The 12,738-nt window shown below is 51.2% G+C and overlaps 1 protein-coding gene across 1 annotated transcript; it reads right to left on the minus strand.

Moving 5' to 3' along the window:
• Positions 1-3,734: 3,734 nt before the first annotated feature.
• On the minus strand, positions 3,735-9,067 carry Dand5 (DAN domain BMP antagonist family member 5). Its single transcript, XM_005366969.2, has 2 exons — positions 8,759-9,067; positions 3,735-4,310 (listed from the first exon to the last, which is right to left on the minus strand). Exons 1-2 carry the CDS (start codon positions 9,065-9,067, stop codon positions 4,065-4,067), a joined length of 555 nt encoding a protein of 184 aa, XP_005367026.1. The 3' UTR covers positions 3,735-4,064.
• Positions 9,068-12,738: the final 3,671 nt, after the last annotated feature.

Below are 12,738 nucleotides of genomic sequence, written 5' to 3' on the forward strand. Positions count from 1 at the left end.
GGGGAGATGAGAGTGACTTCCTGGAGAGAGAGAGAGATACACAGAGGAGGAAGGCTGGAGGGAGACCAAACAAAAGCAGGGCCAGCAAGAAGATGGAGAACGGGTTTGCCAGGAGAGCATCCAGACGCAGGAGCCAGTGAGGAAGATGAAGGACAGCACCCAGACATAAGGGCTTCACGGTGCTCCTTGTGCCTGGCTGTAGGATGAGGCAGAGATGGGACCACAAGTTAAAGGAATCTGGATTCAGAGAGGCTAGTGGGTCTGTGCATGGGTTGACAAAGAGCCAGATGTATCTAGACACAGGGAACGTCCCAAGAGAGGCCTAGAGAGTCACCCCTGATCCCTGCTTCAAGTTTCTAGTCCTCTCTGCTGACTCAACTTGACACTCCCAGAATGTCCACCTTGTCCTGTTATCATTCATATAGAACACGGCCTTCCTGACACTGCTCCTGACTCCAGAACACCTTTCCCCAGGTATTTGTTCTTACAGTGCTTATGGGACACCACCCATGGCCACCTCTTGACATATGATGGGCACATATGACATATGACAGGAACTCTACTACACGTCAGATTAATACCTCGGAAACACAGAGAACACATTGGTAGCCAAGGCATGGTGGCACACATCTTTAATTCCAGCACTCTGGAGGCAGAAGCAGGCAGATCTCTGTGAGTTCAAGGCCAGCCTGGTCTACAGAGTGAGTTCAAAGACAGCCAGGGATACATAGAGGATATTCCGTCTCAAAAAAAAAAAATTACACGCCTTTACAGGTTACAGGGACTGCTGTCACGGGGCCACCCATCTCCTTTCCAGATGTTCTTCAACATCCTACGACTTGTCCAAGAGACGCTTTTGTAGGATTGTGGGGACACTGGGCTCACTGTCCAGATATGAGCGGTGGGAACTGAAGACCATGGGTCCTCACATGCGGTTTGGGGTGGAGGAGGAGAGTAAGAAAGTTACTCCCAGTCTCCCTCAAAAAGTTGGGTCACGCCAGTCTTTGTGGCCCCACAGCTAGGTCAGTCGAGCCCAAATCTAGACCAAGGGCGGCCCCTGGTGGTCAAATGTTGTCTCTACAGTGATCTTTAGGGGTTGTGATTGAAGGCTTAATTATAGAGATAGGTCCAGGACGAGCACACAGAGATCAGAGGCCAGATCCAGAACTCAGACGATGTAATCCATGTCCTAGAATTCATAACCACAGTCTAGGTCGAGCCGTAGAGCACCTGCTTAGAATCGTCCAGTGAAATTCTGGGGACAGGTATGGGCGGGCAGTAGAGCTTTTACCTAGTCTGGGCAAGGTTCTGTCTCCAGTATCAGAAAGAAGACGACTCTAGACGCCAATAGTTCTGAGATGTAGAAAAGCAGATCCAAGAATTCAGGACCCAGAATCTAAAACCCAGATCCATTTTTTAGAATCCAAAAGTCTAGAATTGCACACACCTTTGATCTCAGCACTCTGGAGGTAGAGGCAGGAGGCTCTCTATGAGTTTGAGACCAGCCTGGTCTGCAGAGTGAGTTTCAGAACAGCTCAGGTCTGTTACACAGAGAAACCCTGTCTTGGGGGAGGGGGAAGTCTCAATTCCATTGTTCAGAACTGGAATCTTGAACTGAGAATACAGTTCCAAGAACAGAGAAACCAAAAACAGGCCTGCAATATTTGGAGCCCTGGGTCTTTGTCAGAACTCTCTGGATCAGAGCTGGGCTATTGAGAGCAGGAACAGACTGAAGGGGCAGGAGAGAATCAAGGGTGGATGTCCACAGCCTCTGCCAGCTGCGGCTGTCTCTCTCTCTCTCTCTCTCTCTCTCTCTCTCTCTCTCTCTCTCTCTCTCTCTCCTCTCTCTGACTGTATCTCACAGACAGATTCACACCCCCAGCACACACAATCTATAACTGTAAGAGCTACAGCATACATGCCCTCTGGTACACACCCACAGACACACACACTCCAAGCACCAACACCCTAAAACACCATTATCCAAAACCAAAATAAGTTTCCACTCCCCTTCAGGCATACCCGCTTACCTAGGCACCCACACAGTGTCGCAGCCGTTCCCCTCCCCCCACCTTACCAAACCCTCAGACACACAACCACCACTCAAAAACAAGCCCTGCCATCCCCAGTCCTGTGCCCCGACACACTAGGGGCGAATAGCTAAGGAGGCTAGGATGGGCGTGTGTATACTCATATTGTGTGAGCGCACACACATACACAGTGCAGAGAAGCTTCATGTCTTGGCAGCTACACAACTCCTGGGAACCAGACCCCAGGGACGGGGCTCACCGTGCACCCCCTTACCCACCCCAGCCCTCCCCTGCCTGGCCGGCTGGCGGGCTTTAATACAGATGCCAAACTCATAATTGTAACTGAGGGTGACAGGGTCACCTTGAGCCCCAGATGCTCGCATGATGACAGATGGCGTTGGCAAACCTGATTAGCGGCCCCCGGTGCCAGAGCCTGTGGCACCTGCCTCCCCACCCCTCCCCCCGCTCCCCCAGCACTCATTACCCACCCATTACTGGGCCTGGGGGGCAGCAGCGGGGGCCGACTGGCACTGCCTGGGAGGGCGCAGTGACTCTAGCCCCCCCTGGCATCAAGGTTCCCAGCTGGCTCTCCAGGCTGGCAGGAGGTAGGCACAGCTGAGGTGGAGGGATGCAGGCATCTTGTGCCCGCCAGAGAAGGGGTGCCAGGGCTGAGCTGCCAGCTCAGACGCTGCATGAGGTTTGCCACCAAGCTCTAGGGACAGGCAGGAGGGTGCCCCCGACTCCCAGGGCTCTCCATGACACTCCGTCTAGGACGCTCTTGGGAGCTGGCTGTCAGGCAGGTTCCCACCCCTCTGTTCGGGCCTGTGAGGTCAGGGGTCACAGCTCCCGATCCATGTTGTCCCATCTGTTTCCTTGTGGGGGGCCCTCCTGTTCCCCTCACCTGGAGCCTTCCTTCCTGAGGCAGGAAGAAGGGCGAGGGGGGGGGGCGCTTGACCAGTTCCCTCCACCCTGCACTGGGGGTGGGGGCATTTGGAGGCAATGCTGCCACATGTCTCTAAGCCTCTGCCAAACGGGCCCATCTGCCAGAGCCCTGGTTTCAGCCGCCCAGAGCTAGGCCGCCTGGCTGCCGCACACCCTGCCCCCTAGCTGAGGAGGGAGCCCTCTACTCAGGAAACCCTAGTCAGAGAGACGCACGCACAGCTGGACTTGGCCAACCTTTATGATTCCCGTGGAATGCCAGGCTGGGCGTGGGGCTGCTACGGGGACTCGGGCGGGGCAATAAGGGAAACCCCAGTCACTGTCACTGAGAGAGGCAGCTGCGCACAACTCGGGGTCGCCTCTGGTTGGGGCCAGGTTTTCCAAGCAGCTGCTTCCCGCTTGCTGCCATGGCTTTTTGTTGTTGTTGCTGCTGCTGCTGTTTTTCTGGTGTCCCTAGAACGGGGTCATCTTTGCTGAGTGTCCGGGTTTGGGTGGTGCTGTCATCCTAGCAGGAGTGTCTGGCCCGGACAGAGAGACGCAGTGCCACCTCGTGGTCAACAGCGGCACCCCAGACTGGGGGAGGAGCTTAGCGGGAAGCTGTACTGCGCGTGCGCAGGCCTGTGTCTCGACCCCCCCCCTCCCCCCCCCCAAAAAAAGTAACAATGCTTCAATGGCATCGGTTTCCTCATCTGCAAAATGACCTATGGGGAAATCCTCCCCTGCGGGACTGCTGAGGAGTGATTCTTGAGGATGACGTGAGTTAGTGCTTATGGAAGGAATATTCCCTCCGTCACAGGAATTTTCACCTTTTCCCTCCACATATCCCCAGCTAAGAATGGAACCCAGGGCTTCGTGCTGTGCATTGTAGGCAAGGCTTTTCCCGCTGAGTTACACCCCAGCCCCACATGCTATGACTATTAGTAGTCTAAACCCATGACTGGGGGGACCATGTCTCGTGTTCCAGGAGCAAGATCTGTCCGTCTGTCCTAACCCTGCTCTCTTGACCTGATGTACATCATTCAGGTCACGTCTTTCCACTGCAACTCTGCGTCTTTCCGAGGTTCTTGTCCTGTGCAGTCTTCCACGATGCTCTGCTCACAGCTTCGGCCGGCACTGGCACCTCTGTACCACGGCGACCGACACCCTCACTCGCCGAGGGGAGGCTGCGTGGCCAACTCCACACCACAGCCCCACCGATGTCCAGCGCTTCTGAGCCGGCATACAGCTGTTGCAGAGGACCACTGGGGTGGGATCCGAGCTTGGGATGTAGAAGGAGGAACAGTGGCCGAAACAGAGATGATTAAGGACCCTGCCAGTTGTGCAGCCAGGCCTGGAGAGCACCTACAAGCAGACACAGGGGACAGTCAGCCCTGTGTGGTCCAAGGCCAGAGGGATGAGAATAATTGCCATCCACTTCTACCCTGAAATAAAGGTGTGGCTGCTGATGGCAGGTGACTTGGATTTCAATTCTGAATTCTCCTTTTGGCTTTGTGGCCTGCAGCAAGTTATTCAACCTTTCCAAGACTCTTTCCTGGATGAAATCCTTCAAATCCAGGACTGGGAAGAGACAGTAAAATGATGTGGTCCCAGCATGAAGACCCGAGTTCAGATCCCCAGCACCCACATAAAATGGGACTCATGCCTGTAATGTCAGCCCTGGGAACTGAAGACAGCCCTGGCGGGGCTTAGGGACCAGCCCAGCATAGCTGAATTGTCGAGCACACTGGTGTACGCACTAACACTAGGCAAATCATACACATTAAAATATTCTCTAATCAAGTGGGTGCACTTGGTGGTTAAGAGCACCAACTACTCTTCTAGAAGACCTGAGTTTAATTCCCAGCACCCACACGGCAACTCACAACTTCTCCAAAGATGTAACACCCTCTTCTGGGCACCAAGCAAGCATGTAGCACACAGATGTATGTGTGGGCAAAACACTCATTTAAAAAAAAAAAAAGGTAAAAGGAACAGAACAGTTCAGGGCACTGACATCAACCTCTGTCCTGACACACGTGTGCACCTTCACACACACTCACACACAAAATCACCCAGATTAAACTGGAGAGCTGGGCCTGGTGATGTAGACATTGTACATCACAGCCTTCCTGGGGCCGAGACTGGGGATCTCAAGAGTGAGGCTCATTTGGGAAACTTACTGAGACCCTGTGTGAAAATAATAGACAAACAGAACTGGGGGTGGAGCTCAGGGGTGGAGCACTTACCTAACATGCACAGGCTTGGGTTCCATTCCCAGCACCAGAGAGAAATGAAAGTCAAGGGAAGACGGCTAGAGAGGACTCGTCAGCCAGGAGCTCTGGGTGCTCTGTTCCCACATGGTGGGTGGCTCACTATCACTCCAGTCCGAGGGGCCTGACACCATCGTCAGGCTTTACACACTGGTGTGCACACTGGTGTACACACTAACACTAGGCAAATCATACACATTAAAATATTCTCTAATCAAGTGGGGTATGGTGATCCTGTAATCCAAGCACTTGGAAGGCTGAAGGAGGATTGCCATGAGTCTGAGACCAACCCTGACTGCACAGCGAGTTCTACGCCAGCCTGGGCTATAGTGTGAAGCCCTATCTTTTCTATTGCTTAAAATTAAATTTATTTTGTCAAGAGTGGGGGTGGTACGGTTTATATGCCATGGTGCCCTTGTAGATGTCAAAGCCAGATCATGGACCAGCTCTTTCTTTCCACTGGGTGGGTCCCAGGAGTCAGATTCAGATAGGCTTTGCTGACAAGTGCCTTTACCCGCTGAACCACTTCTCCACTCTGAAACATTATCTAAACACACACACACACACACACACACACACACACACACACACACACACACACGCGCGCGCATGCGCGCACAGGGGTCAGCAAGATAACTCAGTAGGCAAAGGCACTTACCGCCAAATCTGATGACCTGAATTCAATTCCTTTGACCCACACAATGAAGGGAATCAATTCTCACAAGCTGCCCTCTGCCCTGCACACTTGGGTCATGGAACACCCATGCAAACACACATACACATGTACCCACAAAATAAGTGTAATTATATTTTTTGAGACAGGATCTTGCTATGTAACCCTAGCTAGCTAGGAACTTGTTGTGTAGACCAGGCCTGAAAATCCCAGAGAACTACCTGCTTCTGCTTCCCACGGGCTGGGATTAAAGGTGAGCATCACCATGCTCAACATAATACAGAAAAAAATTAAAATTTTAAAAAGGAGGGAGTTAGAGAGATGGCTCAGAGGTTAAGAGCACTGACTGCTCTTCCAGAGGTCCTGAGTGAGTTCAATTCCCAGCAACCACATGGTGGCTCACAGCCATCTATAATGAGATCTGGTGCCCTGTTCTGGCATGCAAGCATACATGGAAGGAACGTTGTATACATAATAAATAAATAAATCTTTAAAAAAATTTAAAAGGAAAAGAAAAAAATTTAAAAGGAAAAGAAGGAACTACTTGAAACCCTTTTACTTTGTTTTGTGTTTTGTATTTTTAAGATAGGGTTTGGAACATGCCCTGGAACTTGCTCTATAGACCAGGCTGGGCTAGATATTTGAAACCTTCAAAACAGGTTTTTTTTTTTTTGTTGGCATTTGTTATTGAGATAGGTCTCATGCAGCCCAGGCTGGCCTCAAACTCACTATTTAGTAGAGGCTGACCGTGAACTCCTTACCCAAGTGCTCCATCATAATGCCCAGCTCCCTGGGTTCCACTCCCAGCACTGGAATTAAAAAGAGACAATCCGGGCTGGAGAGATGGCTCAGTGGTTAAGAGCATTGCCTGCTCTTCCAAAGGTCCTGAGTTCAATTCCCGGCAACCACATGGTGGCTCACAAACCATATGTAATGAGGTCTAGTGCCCGCTTCTGGCGTGCAGACATACACACAGACAGAATATTGTATACATAATAAATAAAATAAATATTTAAAAAAAAAAGGCAATCCATGGCCGGGCGGTGGTGGCGCACGCCTTTAATCCCAGCACTTGGGAGGCAGAGGCAGGCGGATCTCTGTGAGTTCGAGACCAGCCTGGTCTACAGAGCTAGTGCCAGGATAGGCTCCAAAGCCACAGAGAAATCCTGTCTCGAAAAACCAAAAAAAAAAAAAAAAAAAAAAAGACAATCCCTGACACCCATGCTGGCCCCTGCGAAACCCAGACTTGATGTTCTGTCTTCCCTGTGATGCTGAGGCCAATGATAATACGTCCGTTTCCAAATGAGGAAACTGAGGCTTGGAGCTGCCTGAGACCACATAGCTGCAGGGAAGGCTGCAACTTAAGTGTCTTATGCCGTGTGGAGCAGGTGGAGCTCTGGGCTCAGCAGTGAGCTAGACTCGAAGCTGAGTTCTGTTCTGTTGGGCGCAGTCATCAGCTGGTAGGCATCAGACGCAGGATGTGGAGTGGGTATGGTGACCCCCCAGGACTCTGAAGCAGGGGAGCAGAAGTTCCAGGCCAGCCTGGACTATTTAGTGGGAACTATCTTGAAAGGCCAAAAAAAAAAAAAAAAAAAAAGGAAAGAAAAAGAAATAGAAAAACAGATCACTCTGGATCTCCTGAATTCCAAGGTTTGATAAGCAAATGCCAAGCCAGGGGGTTTGGGGAAGTGGTTCCCTATTGAGCATGGCCAGAGAACCCTGAAGGAGCCTGGGATTGTTACCTCTGTTAAAGGAGAGTGGGGAAAGGGCAGAGAAGGCAAGCCACAGACACCAACAAAGAAGCAAGAGTTGAACTCAGCACAGAATAAGAATTACCAAAGTTCTTCTGGACCAGCTGAGTGCAGACATGAGATCATTTCTTGTTCAGCTGCTCCACAGCCCAGAGAGGCATGAGCCTCATGCCTTCACCCTGCAGACGCAGAGTGCCTGCTGTGTGCCTGGCCCTTATAGCTCTCAGGGACAGGAATATTGGAAAGAACAAAATCAGATAACCTCTGCTGCACTGGAGTGCGGATGTAGCTCAATAGGTAGAGTACCTACCTAGCATCTTGGAGGTCCTGGGTTCTACCTCCAACACCACACAAACTGACTGTGGTGCGCACCTGTACTTCTGGCATTCAGGAGGCAGAGGGAGGAAGACGAAAGTTTAAAACCAGCCTCAGGCTACATAAGACTCTGGCTAAAACAACAACAATAGCAACACCTCTGCTCCAAGATGGTGACTCACACCTATGAACCCAGGAGAAGGGCCTCTCTCTCTCCTCTCTCCTCTCTCCTCTCTCATGTCAGAAGGGAAGGAGGAGAGTGGGAGTAGCCAACATCAGGGAGATCAAAGACTATAGAACCTTGTGGACTCTGAGAACCTGGGCTTTTGTTCAGAGAACGGTGAGAGCCATGCGGGTTTGGAGGGGACAGGGGACATGCATTTGTCAACAGCCTCTTCCTGGCTGCTAAGTGTGGACAGATTCAGCAGCTAGAGATGTGGCTCAGTCGGCACAGCTTGCCTCAAATGAAGCCCTGGGTCCCGTAACTAGAGGTGTGCACATGCCTGTATGTCAGCTCGCATGAGGTGAAGTCAGGAGTGGGATCTTCAGATCACTTAGCTACGGGGAGGTCAGCCTGGGCTACTGGAGCCCATGTCTCAAAAAAAAAAATGTAGAGGAGGAAAAGAAAATAGACTTGGAAGAGATGAAAATGAAGGAACCTGAAGTTCATCGGCATTTAAATGGAAGATTCAGGACTTGAGACTTGATTGCAAATCTGCCTGAGGCCACATAATCTTTGCTCTGTACAATGCAGAGTGCCCACCACTGCCACCACCACAGGCACCATCACCACCAACTCACCTGAATAAAGGCCACAGCCTTACAAGTCTCCTGGAGCACTTCCTGGGGGGCCAGGGGCAAAGACACACCAGAGGACACTCTGTGTCCTCCCTGCAGCCCGCTTGTCCCTTGTCGTTTGTCTTGCAGGCCCAGGAAGGCCTTCCAGCTACCCAGGGCAGAGGCTGGTACCAGAGGGTCCAGAGTCCAGCTATGATTGGCAGCAGCCCAGGCCTGAGCAGGAGTGGATGGGACCCCAGGCCTCCCTGAGCCTGTGGGTAGCCACGCCCCACTGAGAAGACCCAGCAGCATCGTTAACTGGCTACGAAGCATCTTTTAGCTGTGCAGTTCTTGCGCCTGTCGTGGAGTTGGCTCAGGGTCGTGGGCAATGGACCCTGCTGTCTAGAGTGTGAGCCTGGGCCCTCAGAGAGCTGCTTTTCACCACTGTTCCCTCCTGGGCAGCCCAGAGGTGGTTCTGGGAGCTCCCAGCAGGGAAGGAAGGCAAGTTGACCTGGCCAATCCCACAGCTCCTCCCAGCCTGCTGGGAGTCCCAGTGGGGGCTGAGCCTGCTCCATGGGGACCATGAGAATCAAGGAAGGTAGGTCTAGGGGACAGAGGCTTAGGAGTCCTGAGAACCCCATTTATCCACTAGTGACATCACACCCTTCTGCAGGACTTTCCCGTTTCCTGCTCTGCCCTGACGTTTCTTGGCTGTGCACCCTCAGGCGAGGCCGACCACCACTCTGGCCTTCAGCTTCCTCTTCTGTAATATGGTGCGGCAACAGTCTACCTCAGAGGTTGTACTGAGGACTCCGACAGACCTGAAAACTGGTGTTGGTGCACAGTAGTCCCGTATGCCCGTTATGCTCTTTTCTTCCCGCTCTGAACCCTGTGAATGACAAGCAGGGAGTCCTGCAACACTCCCGTGCCCATAACGAACTAACCTGACTGCCACTACTGTCTCGTTGCGTGGGAGGGTTGGAACAGAACTACCTTCTGCCCAGACTGGCCACAATCTCCTGCTTCCTCCACCTTATTCTCCTGAGTGCAGAGATTACCTGTGTGGGTCACAACCCTCAGGTCTGTCATCCCAGCACGTACGAGACTGAGGCAGGGGCATCAGGAGTCTAAAGGCAGCCTGGGCTAAAGAGTGATCCTGTTTCAAAAAGAAAAAAAAAATGAATCGAATGAGCTTTAGAGGGGTCAAGGTAGGGGTTTTGATCCCAGGGTGGTCAGGGAAGACCCCTGAGAAGGTGACACTTTTGCAGAGACCTGAGATGCTGATACAGGTGATGGGAACAGAGCGGTGGGAAGTACACAAGGGATGTGAGATTGCACCCCAGGCTTTGGGGCCCTCGAGGCGCCTGGGGGGTCCAGCCCTAGCACCTCGGAGGTATGTATCTCACACCCAGGTGAGGAGGGGCAAGGCCAGGCGGGAAGAGCGTGAGAAGCCGCGGACCGGGTCTTTCCCGCGGCGCGCTCGCCATCTGGCGACCGCTCCCGGGACTGCGTGGCCGCCACGCCCGGACACCAGCCTCTAGGTGGCTCAGCCGACTCTTCCCATCCAGCCATCCTTTCTGCTGTCCTCCAGCCAAGGCCTCGCGGCGGCCTTGACCCTTTCTCCGTCTCCGCACTTAGCCTCGTGCCACAGCGAGTCTGGTTTTCAGCGGAGTCCACTTCTCACTCCCACCCCACTTCTCCATGATGATGAAGGCTGGATGAGGGCACTCGCCTCAACCTCCCACTTTCTCGCTCGCTTCTCGAGGCCACCTCCTGGAGCAGTCTAAAGACCTTCCAAAGTCCCATCAAATCCTGCCCAGGGCACCCCATCATCCTCTCACCCTCGCCTACTCATCCTTCTCCCTTCTCATTCCAGCCAGAGTTTCACAGCTTTTTCCAAACTTCGCAGAGTCCCACAATACCCTGCGGCTATGCAACCGGTTTTCTGTACCCACAGGTGTGAATGCAAGGAGTCGACCAACCCCAGTCTGAGGACTATAGCACCAGGCTACAGCTATGCTATCTAAACCACGCCACTGTTTACACACAATACTGGGCACACCAAGCCTTGTAGGTTATCTAGAGATGACTTACCATAGGCTCTCTGCGAATGCTGTGACATTTTATTTCAATTTAATTTTGCTTTTTAGTTATTTTTAGACGGGTTTCATTATGTAGTCCTGGCTGGCCTCGAACTCACAGAGATCCACCTGTCTCTGCCTTCTGAGTGCTGGGATTTAAGATGTGCATCACCGCCCGGTGAATTCTTGCTTTTAAGAACAAATAATAGAGCCGGGCGGTGGTGGCACACGCCTTTAATCCCAGCACTCAGGAGGCAGAGACAGGTGGATCTCTGTGAGTCCGAAGCGAGCTTGGTCTACAGGGTGAGTTCCAGGACAGCCAAGGCTACACAGAGAAATCCTGTCTAAAACAAAAAGACAGAAATTTTCATAGGTGTACATATTTTTCCATTTACCTGATTTATTCATTTTGAGATGGTCTCACTTTGTAGCCTTGGCTGGCATGGAACTTGATATGTAGGACCAGGTTTGCCTCAAGCCTCTGCCTCCCTCAGTGCTGAGATTACAGGTGAGCACCACCCCAGTGGCCCAAAAGCAAACTTTTTTTTTTCTATTTTGGAAATCTGGACAAGGCAAAATTACTCTTCTCCAACAGGGTTCCATTCAAAAGAAGCAAACAGAGACAGGACATGCACTTTTTAAATTTTATTTTATTATTTTATTTATTTATCTACTTTTATTTTTTTATTCTAGCTCAGGTGGTGACTGCCTCTTTTCCACACTGGCTGGGTCAAAGGTCAAGCTATTATAGTTCAAAATGGGCACAGCTCTTCCCAGAAGGTGTGCACTCATGTTTTAAAGCCTGGTCTACAGAGTAGTTCCAGGATAGGCTCCAAAGCCACAGAGAAACCCTGTCTCAAAAAACAAAAACAAAACAAAAGGACGCTAAGCCAATATGAGCACGTTTACAGACGTGACACAGACAGTCAACAAAACAAAATGGCTGTAGCCCTAAATACACCCACTGCTCCAGCACAAGCCTCCCACAACAAGACTGAGGTTACAGCAATTGTTGAAGATTTATTTTTATTGTTTGCACATGCATGCAGGCACCCTCGAAGGCCAGGAGGCCAGGAAAGGCCACTGGAGCCCTGGAGCTGGAGTTGTACACAATCATGAGACTGTCTACATGAGTACCGAGACTGAACTCTGGAAACACACCGCACGTCCCTAACCGATTAGCTGCCTCTGTAGCCCGTCTGTTTATTTCTGTCTTGTGTCTCTCCCTCAACGAATCACTGGAAGAATTACTATTCAAGAAATCAATGAGATGAGTTTCATCTACTCTAAGTTTATCTCCTGCTATACTACTATGGAAAGGAGGGTTCACGGGAGCTTTTTCTTTAATTTAAAAATCATGGATTTGCTAGGCGTGGTTGCAGTCACCTTTAACTCTGGCATTTGGGAGGCAGAGGCTGGTGGATCTTTTTGAGTCTAGAGCTACATAGTAAGATTCTGTCAAAAAGCCAAGTAAGGAAGAAAGAAAAAGAGAATAAAAAGAAAATCTAGTATTTTTTCCTAGATATTGTGGTATAGGTCTGTAATCACAGCACTCTGGTGGCTGAGGCAGGGGGATTTCAAGTATGAGGCTAGCATGGGCTATAGTCCTCAAGACTGTGTACACACACACACGCACACACACACGCGAACACACACACACACACACACCGGGGAGGTGGCTCTGTCAGTAAAGTGTTCCAATCACAAGTCTGGAGTTGAATGCCAGTCAGTTTAGACAATTTGGGAGCTCTAAGTTCAGTGAGAGACCCTGACCTCAAAAATAAAATGGAGGAAGTCAGGTGTGGTGGTGCACTCAGGAGGCAGAGGCACAGGCAGGCTGCCTGGTCTACATACCAAGTTCCAGGACAGCCAGAGCTACATAGGGAGACCCTGTCTCAAAATAAATATGTAAATAAAATAATA

Source organism: Microtus ochrogaster, unplaced genomic scaffold (genome assembly GCF_000317375.1).
Source record: "Microtus ochrogaster isolate Prairie Vole_2 unplaced genomic scaffold, MicOch1.0 UNK15, whole genome shotgun sequence".
Lineage (NCBI taxonomy): Eukaryota > Metazoa > Chordata > Mammalia > Rodentia > Cricetidae > Microtus > Microtus ochrogaster.

Coding starts and splice junctions, on each gene's coding strand:
- Dand5 (XM_005366969.2), bottom strand. CDS start 9,067: ATGCTTCGTAGCCAGTTAACGATGCTGCTGGGTCTTCTCAGTGGGGCG. Junction 4,311..8,758: donor AGGCTGTGGCCTTTATTCAG/GTGAGTTGGTGG, acceptor GTCTGCTTGTAG/GTGCTCTCCAGGCCTGGCTG.